Below are 16424 nucleotides of genomic sequence, written 5' to 3'. Positions count from 1 at the left end.
GCAGATCTTCCCTTTCTGTGGACAGTTTAGACAAGTTAATTTTTCTAACAAAAAACCTGAAAGTTGAATGAAACTGAACAGGGCTATAAGCTGGAATTGTAATGTTGTTCTTTAGACAATGTGTGGAAAAGTTAGGTTCTAAAAAAAAAAAAAAAAAGAAATCTGAGCAGGCCTACAAGCTGGGATTTTTACTGTTGTTCTGTAGTTATTTATACATCAATAGTTATTTATACATTTTATTTTTTACTACATTTTATATTTTATTTAATTTATTTGAAAATTATTTTATTTATTGGAGAACTTCTGTTCTATTCTATTTTATTTTATATATTATTACTAATAATTATTACTGTTGATGTTTACAAACGTTAATAATAATAAATGACGTTAATAATAAACGACAAGCAATTTTATGTTTTGCATTTCTTTCCCCTAATTGCACCCCTAATGTATTGTGTTGTTTTGTCTATCTGGTTTGCACTTTAAATAGTTTGTGAAGTCAAATGGAATGATGTCTACAGCAGAACTCCTTAGTTGGTTTCTTTTGAGGCCCAGATTATAAAAATGAATTATATAAACAATTATTCAAAATGAACCGTTTAATTTTAAACAGATAGTTTACCCAAAATTTTTAATTCTTTCATCAACAACTCACCTTCATGTTGTTCCAAACCCATAAGACTTTTGTTCAACTGAGAAACCTAAGAGATTTTTGTCCCTGCGCTGAAAGACCATTTCGCCAAAACATTTAATTATTCAAAAAATTCATGAAGACATTGTAAAAGAAATCCATAATAATTGGTTGATTTAGTCTTTTGTAAAGATGCAGGCACACTATATAATGAACATATTCAATTAGGCTTTTATTCACATATAAACATTGATCAATGCACATACTTACATAGAGCACATCAAATATGATAAACCATCCTCAACCATATTTGCTTGATTCAAAAGAACAAACCTCATCCGATTGAAGTCTGACATCATGTGTCACTATTTCTGTGTCCAATGCTCTATCAGATCCCAAAAGCAAACAACAGACAGTGCTAATAAACCCCCATAGTGTATTTTAGTACTACCAAAAAGTCATGATCTAACCTTTATCACCTCACCATATCTCAGCTGGCCAGACAGTGATTTTTCTTTTCTAAATCGCTAAAATATTGCAGGCCAGATACTGTAGTGTACATAGTGAATTTTTAAAAGCTTACCTGCTGTCCTATAAATGAATAGTGCTCACAAAGGGCTGTTGAGATAGTATTCTCAGTGGAGACCTGGACCCGGAAACAGTATTTGACGTCATGACTCAACAAGCGGATTGTTCTTGTGGAAGATCAAACGTGCTTGTGTAACATGCAAGAAAAAACCTCATTGGTTCTTGTTTGATTCTTTGTTTATAATATTTGACTTGCTTTATGTGTGTGCGAAAGCAGTTCATTATACAACGATCAGGCATAACATTATGACCACCTTCCTAATATTGTGTTGGTCCCCCTTTTGCTACCAAAAGACAGCCCTAAACCGTTGAGGCATGTGGTAGATTTTCCAAGACGCACTTGACTTAAGTTTACCTGTTCCTGGGGTGTCTCCTAATCGACACCCGAGCGTTTCCTTATCGACACTCAATAAATTTCCTGATCTTTCGGAGCGTCTCCAAATCGACACTCAATAGTACACTTGATCTCTCGGAGCGTCTCCTAATCGACACTCAATAATATATGATCTTTCAGAGCGTTTCCTAATCGACACTCAATAATATCTTGGTCAACGTCTTGACCCTCTTAAACCTAGTGTTCCCTAACCTAACTTGCTGCGCAGCAATAACTAGAGACTACAGTTGTTGTCCATCAAAGCTTTAATCACGGCCGGGAGAGTTCCCATCAATCCCAGAGAATCTCTCTCCTCACAAAGGAATACAGCAGGTTTTATAGGATTTTAGGTACATTTCACAGTCAGTATAGCATGATCTGTTACTCATTATCATCAGTCTTAATATGATTGGTTCAGATTTAAGAAAAACATCTCAGTTCCTCTGCCCCGCTCACTGGCTGAGTAAATTTAGATTAGAACAACTTAATCACAAGATCACCAAAAAATATCACCGGGTTAATAGTTCAGATTACTCAATAGGTTAAAACAATTTTTCAAAGACTATTTTTTTTTATCCTTAGAAGGATGCTGTCTAGCCAGCACAGCAGAATTTTTCCACTTGTTACAACACTCAGTCCTAGTGATTATTTCTCTATTTCAAAGTTAGCTTATTAGGCCTGTAGAAGAAAAGAAATGTTAGTTCATTATTAATTAGTTCAAATATTCCACCACAGGCATAAACTACACTAGACCCCTGAAGGTGTGCTGTGGTATGTGGCACAAAGATGTTAGCAGTAAATCCTTTAAGTCCTGTAAGTTGCGAGGTGGGCCTCCATGGATTGAACTTGTTTGTTCAGAACATCCCACAGATACTCGATTAGATTGAGATCTGAGGAATTTGGAGGCCAAGTCAACACCTCAAACTCATTGTTGTGCTCCTCAAACCATTCCTGAACCATGTTTGCTTTGTGGCAGTGTGCATTATCCTGCTGAAAGAGGCCACAGCCACCAGAATACTGTTCCATGAAAGGGTGTACATGGTCTGCAACAATGCTTAGGTAGGTGGTACGTGTCAAAGTTACATCCACATAGATGGCAGGACCCAAAGTTTCCCAGCAGAACATTGCCCAAAGCATTACACTGCCTTCTTCCCATAGTGCATCCCGGTGCCATGTGTTCCCCAGGTAAGCAACGCACACGCACCCGGCCATCCTTCATCAGACCAGGCCACCTTCTTCCATTGCTTCGTGGTCCAGTTCTGATGCTCACATGCCCACTGTTGGCACTTTTGGTGGTGGACAGGGGTCAGCATGGGCACCCTGACTGGCCTGCGGCTATGCAGCCCCATACACAACAAACTGCGATGCACTGTGTATTCTGACACCTTTCTATCAGAACCAGCAATTACTTCTTGAGCAATTTGAGCTACAGAAGCTCGTCTGTTGGATCAGACCACACGGGCCAGCCTTCGCTCCCCACGAGCATCAATGAGCCATGACCGCCCATGACCCTGTCGCCGGTTCACCACTGTTCCTTCCTTGGACCACTTTTGATAGATACTGACCACTGCAGACCAGGAACACCCCACAAGAGCTGCAGTTTTGGAGATGCTCTGACCCAGTCGTCTTGCCATCACAATTTGGCCCTTGTCAAACTCACTCAAATCCTTATGCTTGCCCATTTTTGCCTGCTTCTAACACATCAACTTTGAGGACAAAATGTTCACTTGCTACCTAATATATCCCACCCACTAACAGGTGCCGTGATGAAGAGATAATCATTGTTATTCGCTTCACCTGTCAGTGGTCATAATGTTATGCCTGATCGATGTATAAAGTCTATTCAGAAGACATTAAAAGTCAAAGTTTTGGTGTAATGGACTTTCAAATGGAGGGGCAGATATCTTTCGGGTTTCATAAAAATATTTATTTGTGTTTCAAAGATAAATGAAAGTCTTATGGGTTTGGAACTATATGAGGGCGAGTAAATAATGACAGAATTTTAATTTTGGGGAAATTCCTTGAAGTTTAACATGTTGATTTTCAATATAATTTTTAACATTTCAGGGCAGTTGTTCTGTTTAACTGTTATTTTACGGAAATAATAAATTTGAGTAAGACGTGATCAGATGTATGCAACTGTGACTATGGTCAGATTAACACATGCACTCCACTCTGACTGTGAACTGCTAATTGTAGACTGCTTATTTTTATCCATTGTAAAATACTTCTTCTTTTTTAATTTCCTACAAGTTTTCCTGTATTTTTACGGTGGTACTTTAAAGCCAAAGGCTAAAGTGATTATAACCTTTCTCACTCACTCACTGCTGCAAGTGAGTTTAGCTGTATACTTAAACCCTTTTCTTTACTGGAGCGATAATATTTTCCTACAGGCTAACTCTGAACCTCAGATTCAGTTGCCCTCTTTCACGGTATGTTACTGAGGCTCTGACTCATTTTTTCATATTATGATTCTGTTGTGTTGAAGCTGTAGTGCCATATTGAACATTTAAATATGTCCTATTTTGCTTGAAAGTTTCAGCTATTAGAAATCAAAATTTCACATACTTCATATACTACATTTATTGTAGGATGTGATTTAGTAAAATAAGAGAATTGGTTAATAGAGTTCAACACATTTTGCGATATACTATGAAACACGTGAGGTGAATTCCATTTACATATATGACTATGCCATTTTTTTCATGTTTTGTAGCTGCACAGATGGGCAGTTATGATGGTTGAGTTCATTTTGTTTCTAAGTGTCATTAGAGTGACAGAGAAGAATAAATGAACTTTGTCTGTGGTTGCATTTTTGTACACATACTGTCTGCATTGTTTTAGCACCCAATTTCACCCAAGGAATTATGCAAATCACAGTCATGGGCAAAAAAAGAGAAAAGATTTACAGTCTTGTAGGTCAGATTTGAGTGCTCAGTGGGGAGGATGCAGCAAACCTCTGGCATATTTATTTGAGCCTGAAGCATCACTCTGCTACTAGGATCCAGGCAACTTATTTGTCTATTTAAAATGCTGAAATGATAGGTGAATAACACTGATGTAGAAGCACCTAACCCTGGTTGTAAGCCTAAACTTGACATAAACTGTAAACTTGTCCCTAAAATCTGATTGGTTGATTGGAATGTTGTTCTAGGATCAACGAAGATGTTGATCCAGGAACATGTTGTACTTGGTGAAATGACGTTCACGCTCACCTCTATGTAGAAATTTGCATGTGCAGTATAAATACTACACACTGCAGATACTGTTTAAGCTGCATGGCAGTATGCTGTTTTGATAATTGCCATTTTTGTGTTTTTTATCAGGTAATAAATTCTCCTCGTCCCATGCGCGTTTCCTGGTGGCTGGAGTGTGGTGTTATGCTGCAGTGTTTGCAGTAGGTCCGCTTTCAGGCTGGGGTCAGTACGGATCAGAGCCTTACGGCACTGCCTGCTGTATTGACTGGCACGCTCCCAGCTACAGCACACCTGCCATGATCTACATCATCTGCCTTTTCTTCTTCTGTTACATTGGACCCTGCACCATCATCATCCTCTCCTATACTCTCATCCTTGTGACGGTCCGGGGGGCCCAGCATGCAGTGCAGCAGCATGTCTCTCCTCAAAACAAAATCTCCAGTGTGCAAACACTTATTGTCAAGGTAAGAGTTATTCGGTTGATCGGCAAGTCCTGCAGACTGGGGTGTCCAACAAGTTAATTTCTCTAAATCCAAAAAAAAAAAAAGCTCCCATACTGGCGAGCTTACTTTTTTGGAGTTTGGGTAGAGACTCTCCCCTGTCTTATCAGACAACATGATTTTGCACGGCAGTAGTAGGTGCGTGCTGCTTTAAGACAGATGGCAGCATTAAGGTGCAACACCGTCACCTATTGTACTTTGGGATGTCAACCAGTTACTGCCGTTGGATTATTTACATTTCATATTATCATATGTGCACTATTCATTTTAAATATTACATTATTGCCAATACTGGTATATTGTCACACCCTTAATTAACACAATATCGAGATTTCATATTTTGAATATCACAGTTATCATCATTAGCGGTACGTCGCGACACCCCTACTCACTATGTTCCCTAAACGGAAGTTCTGGAGAGCGAAACATAAATCACGTGAGCCAACTCACTACACATAATGATTATTTTTATTAACATTTTATTTATTTAACATTTGTCATTTTTTTAAAAGACAAACAATTATTTTATTATATTTCAGCATAAACATACAACACTAGACAGGTAATGAACATAATCTAGCTAGCATTTAAATTAAATTCAATTAACATTTATTTGTATAGCGCTTTTCACAAAACTATATATTTAATGTTTCAAAGCAGTTTTACAGAAAATGCATGTCGATTTGGAGTGATCTGTTATCAGAGGTGGAAGTTATGTAATTTCAGAAATGTACATATACAAATCATGCAGTTAGTTAACAATCTATTAATTCAAATAATGTATTAATTTAAGGCAGAAACAATGGGTTTATTGAAGTAATGAATGCATGTTAACAATGATTAGGATATATAGGAAGATTTGCATTGGTGCAAGTTGATCTAGAGTTGCATCATCTGAAGTCATCGCAGGAGTTGGCACAGTCTCTTCACAGGTGTTGAGGCATCTGAAATTAACATTTATCATTTATTTACAGCTGAAATGTTGCACATATATGTAACAAGCAAAGTATTTATAATATTGTAATTTAAATAACATTAAAAAAAATAATGTCAAGTCAAGTCAAGTCACCTTTATTTATATGGCGCTTTTTACAATGCAGACTGTGTCAAAGCAGCTTTACAGTGATAACTGGAATATAATTTTGGCTGCACAGCAGCTCTTAAAGAAAATGGTGTCATTGTCCAGCTTAAGTAAATTCAGTATTGATTCATTCCGTTGTAAGAATCAATAGCTATTAATTTAGTTAATTTATCGGTAACACTTTACAATAAGGGTCCATGAATAATCATGTACTAATACCTAAATTAATACTTAATTCAGCATGAACTAATGATTATTGAAAGCATGAACTAATCATGAAACAATGAAGAGCTAAACTTAACTACGACAGGAGTCATATGGATTCATGCATGAATAATGGCAGCCTTAACTACATGTTAGTACGTTTGATAGTTAATGCATTAATAAACGTTTATGGCTAAACCAAATCAAACAGCCTCTTTAAGAAGGAGCAAGAAGTAATCTGACTTTGAAACAAATTTAAATAATATTATCAGTTTAAACTTTTGACTGCAGCTTTGTTATAAACATTACTGAATAGCACAGAATTGATCCTCATTAAATGTAGAAAACACTACATACACTAATAACTGATCTTAAAAGGTCTTCATCTGTTTTGTTTTGTTTTGTTTTGTTTTGTTTTGTTTTGTTTTGTTTTGTGTTGTGCTCTTTTGTTTTGTGCTCTTTCTCTTCAGACTCACCCTACTGTAACTTATGCACAGCTAAATAAAAAAATAAATCCCACACAGAACATTTGTGGAAGAGTTCCCAAAGAAACGACTAAACTGGAATCATGGTCAGAGCGTTTGCTGGGATCAGTACAGTTCAATCTCCATCCATACGCAGGCCGTGATGATACTGTACCACCTCTCTCTGACTTCTTGAAAAGCCACACGTCATCACTTAACTGGCCTGAACACTAGTTGTGTATTTGATAGTAAGTTTAAAATAAATCATGTGTTGAATTTAGTAAGTAGTTAACAGTGAATTAATTATGTCTGGGCCCTCTCAAGTAAAGTCATGACAAAATAATGCATTAACAAGGCATGAGTTGATGTTAGTTAATAATGAGTTAGTATTGATGATTGGGCCCCTCAAAGTAAAGTCATGACAGGATGCACTAACAAAACATTAAATAAAATATGATTAAACATGCAGTAAGAGTTTCATTCTTACTCATTTTCACCACCAGTACAAAAAACTATGGAAGCCCGTTTCTGCCACAGTAAAGTAAAAAATATGATTCTTTAAGTCATAATATTGAGAAACTTTCTCATAATAATGACTTACTATGTCATAATAACGAGAAACTTTCTCATAATTATGACTTAGTATCTCATAATAATGAGAAACTTTCTCGTAATAATGACTTCGTTTCTCATAATAACGAGAAACTTTCTCATAATTATGACTTAGTATCTCATAATAATGAGAAACTTTCTCGTAATAATGACTTCGTTTCTCATAATAACGAGAAACTTTCTCGTAATAATGAGAAACTTTCTCGTTAATTTTGACTTAGTATCTCATAATAATGAGAAACTTTCTTATAATAATGACTTAGTTTCTCATAATAATGAGAAACTTTCTCGTAATAATGACTTAGTTTCTCATAATAATGAGAAACTTCTACGCATGCGCAGAGCAGCAGAGCAGAAGGGCGTGGCACGCTAGCGACATCCGCTGGTCAAAGTCTCGTAAATGCGAGAACAGCAAACATGGCACGTTATGCAAAACAGTTGTTTTCGTTAAAGTAATCTACAAAGTGCAGTCTATCTATAGTATCATTAAATAACATCAGTTATTATAAATTATCAGTATATCTTCAATACTTTTCCATGCGCACGAGAAGTTGGAACGCAAAGTGGTTTCCGTGGTAATGGTGGAAACTGTTGCATGAGCGCGACGGCTTACAAAACTATCAGATTAACGAAGGAATATGACATGTATTCGTTAAGTTTAAGTGCAACGTCTTCATAAAATGTGTGGGTTTATGTGTTAACATTAACACGTATTTCGCGGATGAGTCTAGGCTATTTGATGTGCAGGTTTGCCTAGACAAGGCGCTGGAAAGCTTTTCTAATATAAACCGGGTCCTAAAGCACTTGCCCAGTCATAAACCTTCATTCCAGTGATATTCCTACAGAAAACACCTTTTAAGATGTTTATGACTCACTAGAATGTATGCAAAAGACAGCTTTCCAGGTGAAGCGTTCTTTAACAGACTTGGATTTGTAGGTGTGTGCTGTCTTATCATTCCTCTATCTGTTTGAAATCCATGGATCACCACTCTGTGTTTCTGCTTGTTCGTACACAAATATACAAATGAATGTTACAAATGAATAAACTACTATATCTCGTCTCATAGGCTACTGATAATTTATCAGTAATGTTATTTATTTAATGATATTATAGATTACACTTTTGCAGAACGTGCCATGGTTGCGGAGTTATCGCATTTGACCAGCGGATGTCGCTAGCGTGTCACTGCTCCGCTGCTTTGCGCATGCGTAGAAGTTTCTCATTATTATGAGAAACTAAGTCATTATTACGAGAAAGTTTCTCATTACTATGAGAAACTAAGTCATAATTATGAGAAAGTTTCTCATTATTATGAGAAACTAAGTCATTATTACGAGAAAGTTTCTCATTATTATGAGATACTAAGTCATTATTACGAGAAACTTTCTCAATATAATGAGATACAAAGTCAGAATTATGAGGAAGTTTCTCATTATTATGACTTACAGAATTATATTTTTTTACTCAATTGTGGCGGAAACGGGCTTCCATAAAAAACAGATGATAATGGTTATCTGGGGTTCTTGTATTATTTATTTAGTTACATCAAACATATATGGACTCAAAAGAACAAACCTATAACATATAAGGCACATTTACAATCAATGGACTAGGTGCACAAGATGGTGCCGGTGAGCTGCGGCGATGCTGTTCGCATGGTTATTTCCGCTTGTGCCCTTCTGGTCTTAGCGAAACTTGCATTTGGTGCAAGAAGAAACTTAACTATAAAAACTTGGCTAGATATAATAGATTTTTTTAATTAAAGAGAAGGTGGTCTATCAGAGACGAAAGAAAACATCCTTGTTATATTATTGTGTAACGTTACCTCTGTGTGGTAATTCAACGAGATACGCAATCTTTGACTTTAAATCTTTCTCCTGTTGATTATGCGGTTCAGGCTCAGCGGTGATCCACAGGGATCTCAAATCCATACAAAACACTCAAGTATGTAATATATATCTCCTGATTTTGTTCTGACAGCTGGGGGACTAAATGGCTCAAAAACTGCCTTCTCTTTCTGCGTGGAACAGCACTCGACCTTCGTGAAGATCTAATGTTTGCTATTGTCAACTGAAGTATCAGTCCTCATCAGAGATAAATAAACATGGGAATATGATATGGACTCAATGTATCCATTTTTGTCCATTTTATGCAGACAACTCTAATCGTAGTTGTATATTTACAGGCATTATTGTCATTGTATATGTGTATGCACCATGAGTGCGTTAATCTAACTAACCCATGCATGCATGCATTTAAATGCCATTGGCTCGTGTGATTGTACTATATATCTTAGTTGTATTTTAAGTGATAACAGATTCCATAAACAACTATAAGAGATCATTTTCGGCTTTCCCTGTCACTCTGCACCGGCATAAAGCGAAACCGGAAGTGTATATGCGTACACTCGCTGATCGAAAATCCAAAATGGCGGCCACGTGCAACTAGTCCATTATGGCACGTCCACAAGCTAATGCTAATCGAAACATATACAATTAAATGACAAAACAATAATTACGGTACATAACTTCCTGAAAAACACATGCAGACATGACTTTAATTATAAATTCAGGTAACCAAAGCAGTCAACATTTATTAGATTAAAACGCAGCAATACCGTAGCAACTAACGCGCCAAGCGAGCAAGCAATTAGAGTGTGCCACTAATGATTGTCCCACCAGAAACAAACCCTACATACTGTAGTCCCGGGAAGAAAAGTAGTTATGTCTAAACATAAATGAACAATAAAAATCAGAAAACGCTTTAGATCAAATACATTTATTAGTGGTAGTTATTAGTCTATTTTCCACATTTAATTAGACAGATCTAATTAATGGCAAAATAATCATGCACCATTTTAATTATTTGTCACATTAATTTAGAGTAGTCACCTTTATTTCTATAATAATGCTTTATTCAATACAGATTGTTAAAGCAGCATACAGTGATCAACAGGAAAATAATGATTCAATGATGCAAACAGAGTTTACTTTTGCTGTAAAGCACTATAAAAATAAAGCTAACTTGACTAGATATTTAATGCATTACATAACATCTGGGGTAAACTAAATCAAACAGTCTCTATAAGAATAAATAATTAGGTCACTGACTTTGAATTAAACGTGAATAAATAGTCTCAAAATTTAAACTATAATACCATAATGCCTACAGCTTCGTGACAAATAATTAGAATGGTGTATGATTATTTTGCCATTTAATTACATAGATCCATCTACTATCTAATCAAGCATGGAAAATAGACTAATTACTACCACAAATAAATTGAATTTGATCTAAACCACTTTCTGATTTGTATTGTTCATTTATGTTTAGACATAACTTTGATGAACCAAATTAATAATTAAAGTCATGTTTGCATGTGTTTATTTGGGGGGGGGCTGAACTATAATTAACTGTATTGGTTTGTCGTTTAATTGTATATGCTTCGATTGGCATTAGCTTGTGGACGCGCCATATTTGATTGTAAATGTTCCATATATGTATTTACATATCATATATATGTCATATGTCAATAAATAATAAAATAACTCCAGATAACCATTATCATCTGTTTTTTGTACGGGTGGTGAAAAGGAATAAGAATGAAACTCTTAATGCATGTTTAATCATATTTTATTTATAATGTTTTTTTAGTGCATCATTGTGTCATGACTTTACTTTGAGAGGCCCAATCATTACTAACTCATTATTAACTAACATCAACTCATGTCTTGTTAATGCATTATTTTGTAATGACTTTATTTGAGAGGGCCCATCATAATTAACTCACTGTTAACAGCTTAATAAATTCAGCACATTATTTATCATAAACTTACTATCAAATACACATGCACTAACACAACTAGTGTTCAGGCCAGTTAAGTGATGTCGTGTGGCTTTTCAAGAAGTCAGCGAGAGGAGGTACAGTATCATCACGGCCTGCGTCTGGATGGAGATTGAACTGTACTGATCCCAGCAAACATTCTAACCATGATCCCAGTTTGGTCGTTTCTGTGGGAACTGTTCCACAAATATTCTTTGCGGGTTTTTAATTTTTATTTAGCTGCGCATAAGTTGCAGGAGGGTGAGTTTGAAGGGAAAGACAACATCACAAAACAAATAAAGACCTTTAGCGTGTAGAAATGCAGAAAACTAAATAGCGTATTTAGTGTTTTCTACATTTGATGAGGAGGATCAATTAATTTTGTGCTATTCAGTAATGTTTATGACAAAGCTGCAGTCAAAAGTTTAAACTCTGATAATATTATTTAAATTTGTTTTAAATTAGTTCATGCTTTCAATAATCATTAGTTAATGCTGAATTAAGTATAAATTCAGGTATTAGTACATGATTATTCATGGACCCTTATTGAAAAGTGTTACCAATTTATCTATATCAGCACTGGAGAAAACACTGATGTCATCGTCAGCTGGCCTGTTGCACAAAGCCGGTTTCAGTTTCTACCCAAGTAAGTTCAAGATTAGTTTGAGCAAACTCTGGTTTTTCGGGCTCATGCAGGTGTATTGGTTTTGGCGGGTTTCATTGCTATGGTAACTTACACTACACGGCTAATATGCTCCAGAGCAGGTTTTATTCTGAGTTAGAGATTGCAAACCCAAACTCGACCAATCAGCTGTGAGTAAAGTGACATGTATCTGATGCAATAAAGCCACTCTCCCTGTATCTCTCGCTCCGAATTAAATCAGTTTATAGTGAAAACATTTTAGAGACAAAATTGCTTATCTTTTGCTGCTAATTATTCATTATATTAATATTAAATAAATTAAAACTATGAATAATTCATATGACATATTCATATAGGCTAATTAGGCCTATTATATTAATTGACAATATTAAACTTTGCTTTTAAATTAAAATAAATATAATGCATGCATAATATATAAAGCTTTTAAACAGATTAAGCTTACATGTATTCTTTTGAGCTCTTTGTGAAACTATATTAATTATTTGGTCTATTTGTTTGATTCACATGCATTGATATAGTCAGATATTTTCTTTCAGCTGCCTTCTCAAACTTTCACTGCAGCAGTGTTTATTCCTCTTTGTAAATGCGTTTAATTTCATATTTTTCATAACGATCTCTTAATCTTCAGAAGAGACATGAATTGTGCAGCTCTCTCGCGAGAAGTGAATCAAACTGACGTTCTCCTTGTTCCGTGTGATTGGCTGTTTGCCGCACGTGTCACACTTTCAGGTGCTTTGCAAACTCTGGATTAAACCTGAGTTGACAGAGAAAGTTTATACCGAGCGTTGTGCAACAGTTGATCCTGATCTAAACCAGGTTGGATTTATCTGGATTTGTCAACTCCAAACCTACTCTGAAACTCAGAGTTTGTTCAACTAGCTTCATGCAACAGGCCACAGCTCAGTTCAGTTCGCATACAAGGGTGTCGATGCAGGCAGATCAAAACATTGTTGAATATCAAATGTCAAGTGTCCCCAACTAAGCAAGCCAAAGGCTACGGCGGCAAGGAACCCAAACTCCAAAAGGTGACATCAGGTGGCAAACAGGTGTTATAAGGGAGAAAAAAAACCTGGGGAGAAACCAGGCTCAGAAAGATATCAGTTCTGCTGTTGTTCATTAATACCAGTAGTGATGTAATCGGCAAGTTTAAGGGAGAGCAGTTCATGTGTTCATTGTCTGGTGTTGTACATGGATTTGATGGCAGTGCTCTCAGGTCAGTTCCTTGTGTTTTGTTTCTTGGATTCCTGTTTTTCTTGCATTTTGTTATTGTTTTAATAAACCCTATCTGGTGAATATGTAAATATGGGCTGTGCCTTCACCTCTCAAAAACGAAATATACACATAACAAAACTGACAGCTGTGAGAAAATAGCAGTTAAAAAAGCATATTATCATAGAGATGTAGATATGTTTTCACAAGCTCTGAAATGCATCACTCCAGTCAATTCACAACACGTTATTTATATAGAAATTTATATAATACATTGCTTCAATGCAAGCAGGTTTATAGTATTAAACATGAAAAATCATGTTGTGATGTCAATGTTGTCAGTGTCACTTTCAATTAGACTTTCTTTCCTTCTATAAAGTAGCTCTCCAGTGTGTTCATGTTTTTATCACATCTGACCTTTACGGACTTAACAGAAGAAATGAACTGGAGAAGATTTCCACATTAAAGAAGGAAGAGCCCCAGAGCAGATTATGTAATTACAACAGACCAATGGTAGTTTGTAGGTGTTTACTAGCTGGAGCAGCAGGCACATCTCAGGACAGCCCAGATAAGAGGAAGAGAAGGAAAATCACATAGCAGAAGATCTGACCACTTGTAATCCAAGGCATCCAGACCTAATGTCCCTTGTTTTTTTTTACTTCAAACCACACGGAATAATGTGTTTTATATGTATTAACGTATGTGTGTTGATGTTTTTGTGTTTTCTGTTCATATAGCTATCAGTGGCAGTATGTATTGGATTTCTAATGGCGTGGAGCCCATATGCTGTGGTATCCATGTGGGCAGCCTTTAGTGATCCAGACTTGGTACCTCCAGTAGCATTTGCCCTGGCAGCTATGTTTGCCAAGTCATCCACACTCTACAACCCAATGGTCTACCTCGTCTTTAAGCCCAGCTTCCGAAAATCCCTCTGCCGGGATGCCACAAAATGCAAGAGAACACTCTGTCCTTGCATGTGCCAGACAGACAGCCAACAAAAAGCCACAGCAAGTCTTTCTAAACTGAACACAAAGGATAAATGTAACCACACATGGGTCTCTAATGGACTGAATGAGACCCACCAATCATGCAGACATTGTCCAAAAAGACAAACAGGGTATTACCTGGACATCACACCCCAAAAGACAGCACGCATCCTCATTGGCTCTACCCAAAGTGAGGTGGCAGTCAGCCAGCTCTCCAACGAGATGAACAGCGACTTCCTTTAGAGCAAGAGAAACTGATCATAGAAAAAATGAAGGAAGGAAATAATAAAACCTTCATTTCCCTCTCTACAACATTAGGGAAAATAAGTATGCTATAAAGCAGAGGTCTTCACCCCTGCTCCTGGAGACACACTGTCCAGCAAAGTTTATTTCCAGACTGCTTCAGCCCACCTGCCTGTGATTTTCAAGCGATCCTGAGGAGATGGATTAGCTGGTTCAGGTGTGTTTGATTAGGGTTGGAACTAAACTTTGAAGAGTTTAGCAGGATTGAAGGCCTTAAAGTCTCACACTAACAAGAATTCTGTTTGCAAGAGGTTATTACACCACTCAACTTATTAACTAAGCAAAAAATACTTTTTGGCTACTTGATAACTCAGAATAACAAAAGAAAAAGAAAAAAGTTTGATTTGGTAGCAAAACTGAATGGCAGACTTGGACTTGACATACATGCCACCCTCAGAGGTGCCCAAAAATGAAAATTCAGTCATTATGTACTCTTTCTAATTTCTTCCAAACCTGTATACATTAATTATTTTTCCATAAAACATAATAAAAAGGATATCAATGATGCACAATAATCAATTATGTTTCATGATGTTATTGAGGTCCAACATGACAATATCCCTCCAAAAGAGCCAAATTTGACTTGAGCTACAATGTATCAATGAATAATGATTTCAATTTTAGTGTGTTTCTTGCACAAAGCTGTCACGTGCCTGTGAAAGACTTGAAATGCACAAGATATATGCTGTACTAAATTTATAGAGCTTTTTGATATTTTTTGGTGTTTTTTTTTTTTTTTTTTTTTAAGCAACTAGGTTACCTTTCATTCAAGCTTTTTGTAGCCAGTTACTGGTTTAAAAAAAAACATGCTGTTTGTTTGTTTCTTTTAGTGAGATTTTTTCCTCTCCTGAGTTCAAATTCTCTTGGTGTACTGATGAAAATCTTTAATCCCATGACTTTTCCAGTGGGACATTGGTTATCAGTGCATGAGCTCACTACCACCAATGCATTTATTTATGTATGTATGTATTTATTTATTTATTTAAATCAAGCCTCAAATGCAAGTAATTTATTATGGATAATAAATGTCAGATTTAATGATGGAATCTGTTGTTTCCACCTGTGAATGGAACTGAAAATGCACTATTATATTTAGTTGACTGAATTTAAGCTTATATATTTTGATATTTAAGTATAAAATGTTATATCCACTAATGTACCCTTTATTTATTAATCCAGAAACAATAAAACAATTTTATTAAATGTACACTATGTACCTTTTGGCCCTCTAGCAGTTAAAAAACAAAACTGCATGCATTTTGAGGAAGAACATTGTTTTGGTTGTGCTTCAGCTCTGCGTGACTGTGAATAAATATGGTTATCCTACCTCTCATAAAACATTCACTAGGCTTAAGAGATGTAACCAGTTAAGATGGAAAGGATCTTAAGCTGACTAGCTGAAGACGTTACTGTAGCTATACCCATTAATAAGAAATGGTAACTCCTTGAAAATAAATTCCAGCGCTACAACAAGTAGTAATAGTACTACTAGTGTGAATCATGGCGAACACAAATCTAGGACATAAGCATAAGACCCTGGGTGTGGAGTCCAAGTTATAAAACCTCACAAATGTGTGCGGAGAGGACCAGCCCGCCGCATCACATACTTTCTGCAGAAACTCCATACAATAAGGAGACACCTAGTCGAATGTGCTCTGACAGCAATAGGTGAAGGCTATCTGCACGCCTCATAGGCAAGGGGGAAAGCCTTCACCATGCCGGGGGCAAACTCTAAACATGAAGGGGAAACTGACAGAGCCTGAAGATTTCCTACTCTCCTAAGAGACG

General features: G+C 36.3%; 1 protein-coding gene across 1 annotated transcript in view; it reads left to right on the top strand.

The window, feature by feature from the left end:
• The window catches only part of opn7b (opsin 7, group member b), a 58926-nt gene extending 42987 nt beyond the window's left edge, over positions 1 to 15939 (top strand). The window contains exons 4-5 of the mRNA XM_051880580.1: positions 4919 to 5253; positions 14085 to 15939. Of these exons, the coding sequence (XP_051736540.1) occupies positions 4919 to 5253; positions 14085 to 14576 (827 nt within the window). The 3' untranslated portion in view covers positions 14577 to 15939. The remainder of the gene's footprint in view (positions 1 to 4918; positions 5254 to 14084) is intronic.
• Positions 15940 to 16424: the final 485 nt, after the last annotated feature.

This window comes from Ctenopharyngodon idella, chromosome 22 (genome assembly GCF_019924925.1).
Source record: "Ctenopharyngodon idella isolate HZGC_01 chromosome 22, HZGC01, whole genome shotgun sequence".
NCBI classification, from domain to species: domain Eukaryota; kingdom Metazoa; phylum Chordata; class Actinopteri; order Cypriniformes; family Xenocyprididae; genus Ctenopharyngodon; species Ctenopharyngodon idella.
This window is presented reverse-complemented; position numbering and strand designations above follow the sequence as displayed.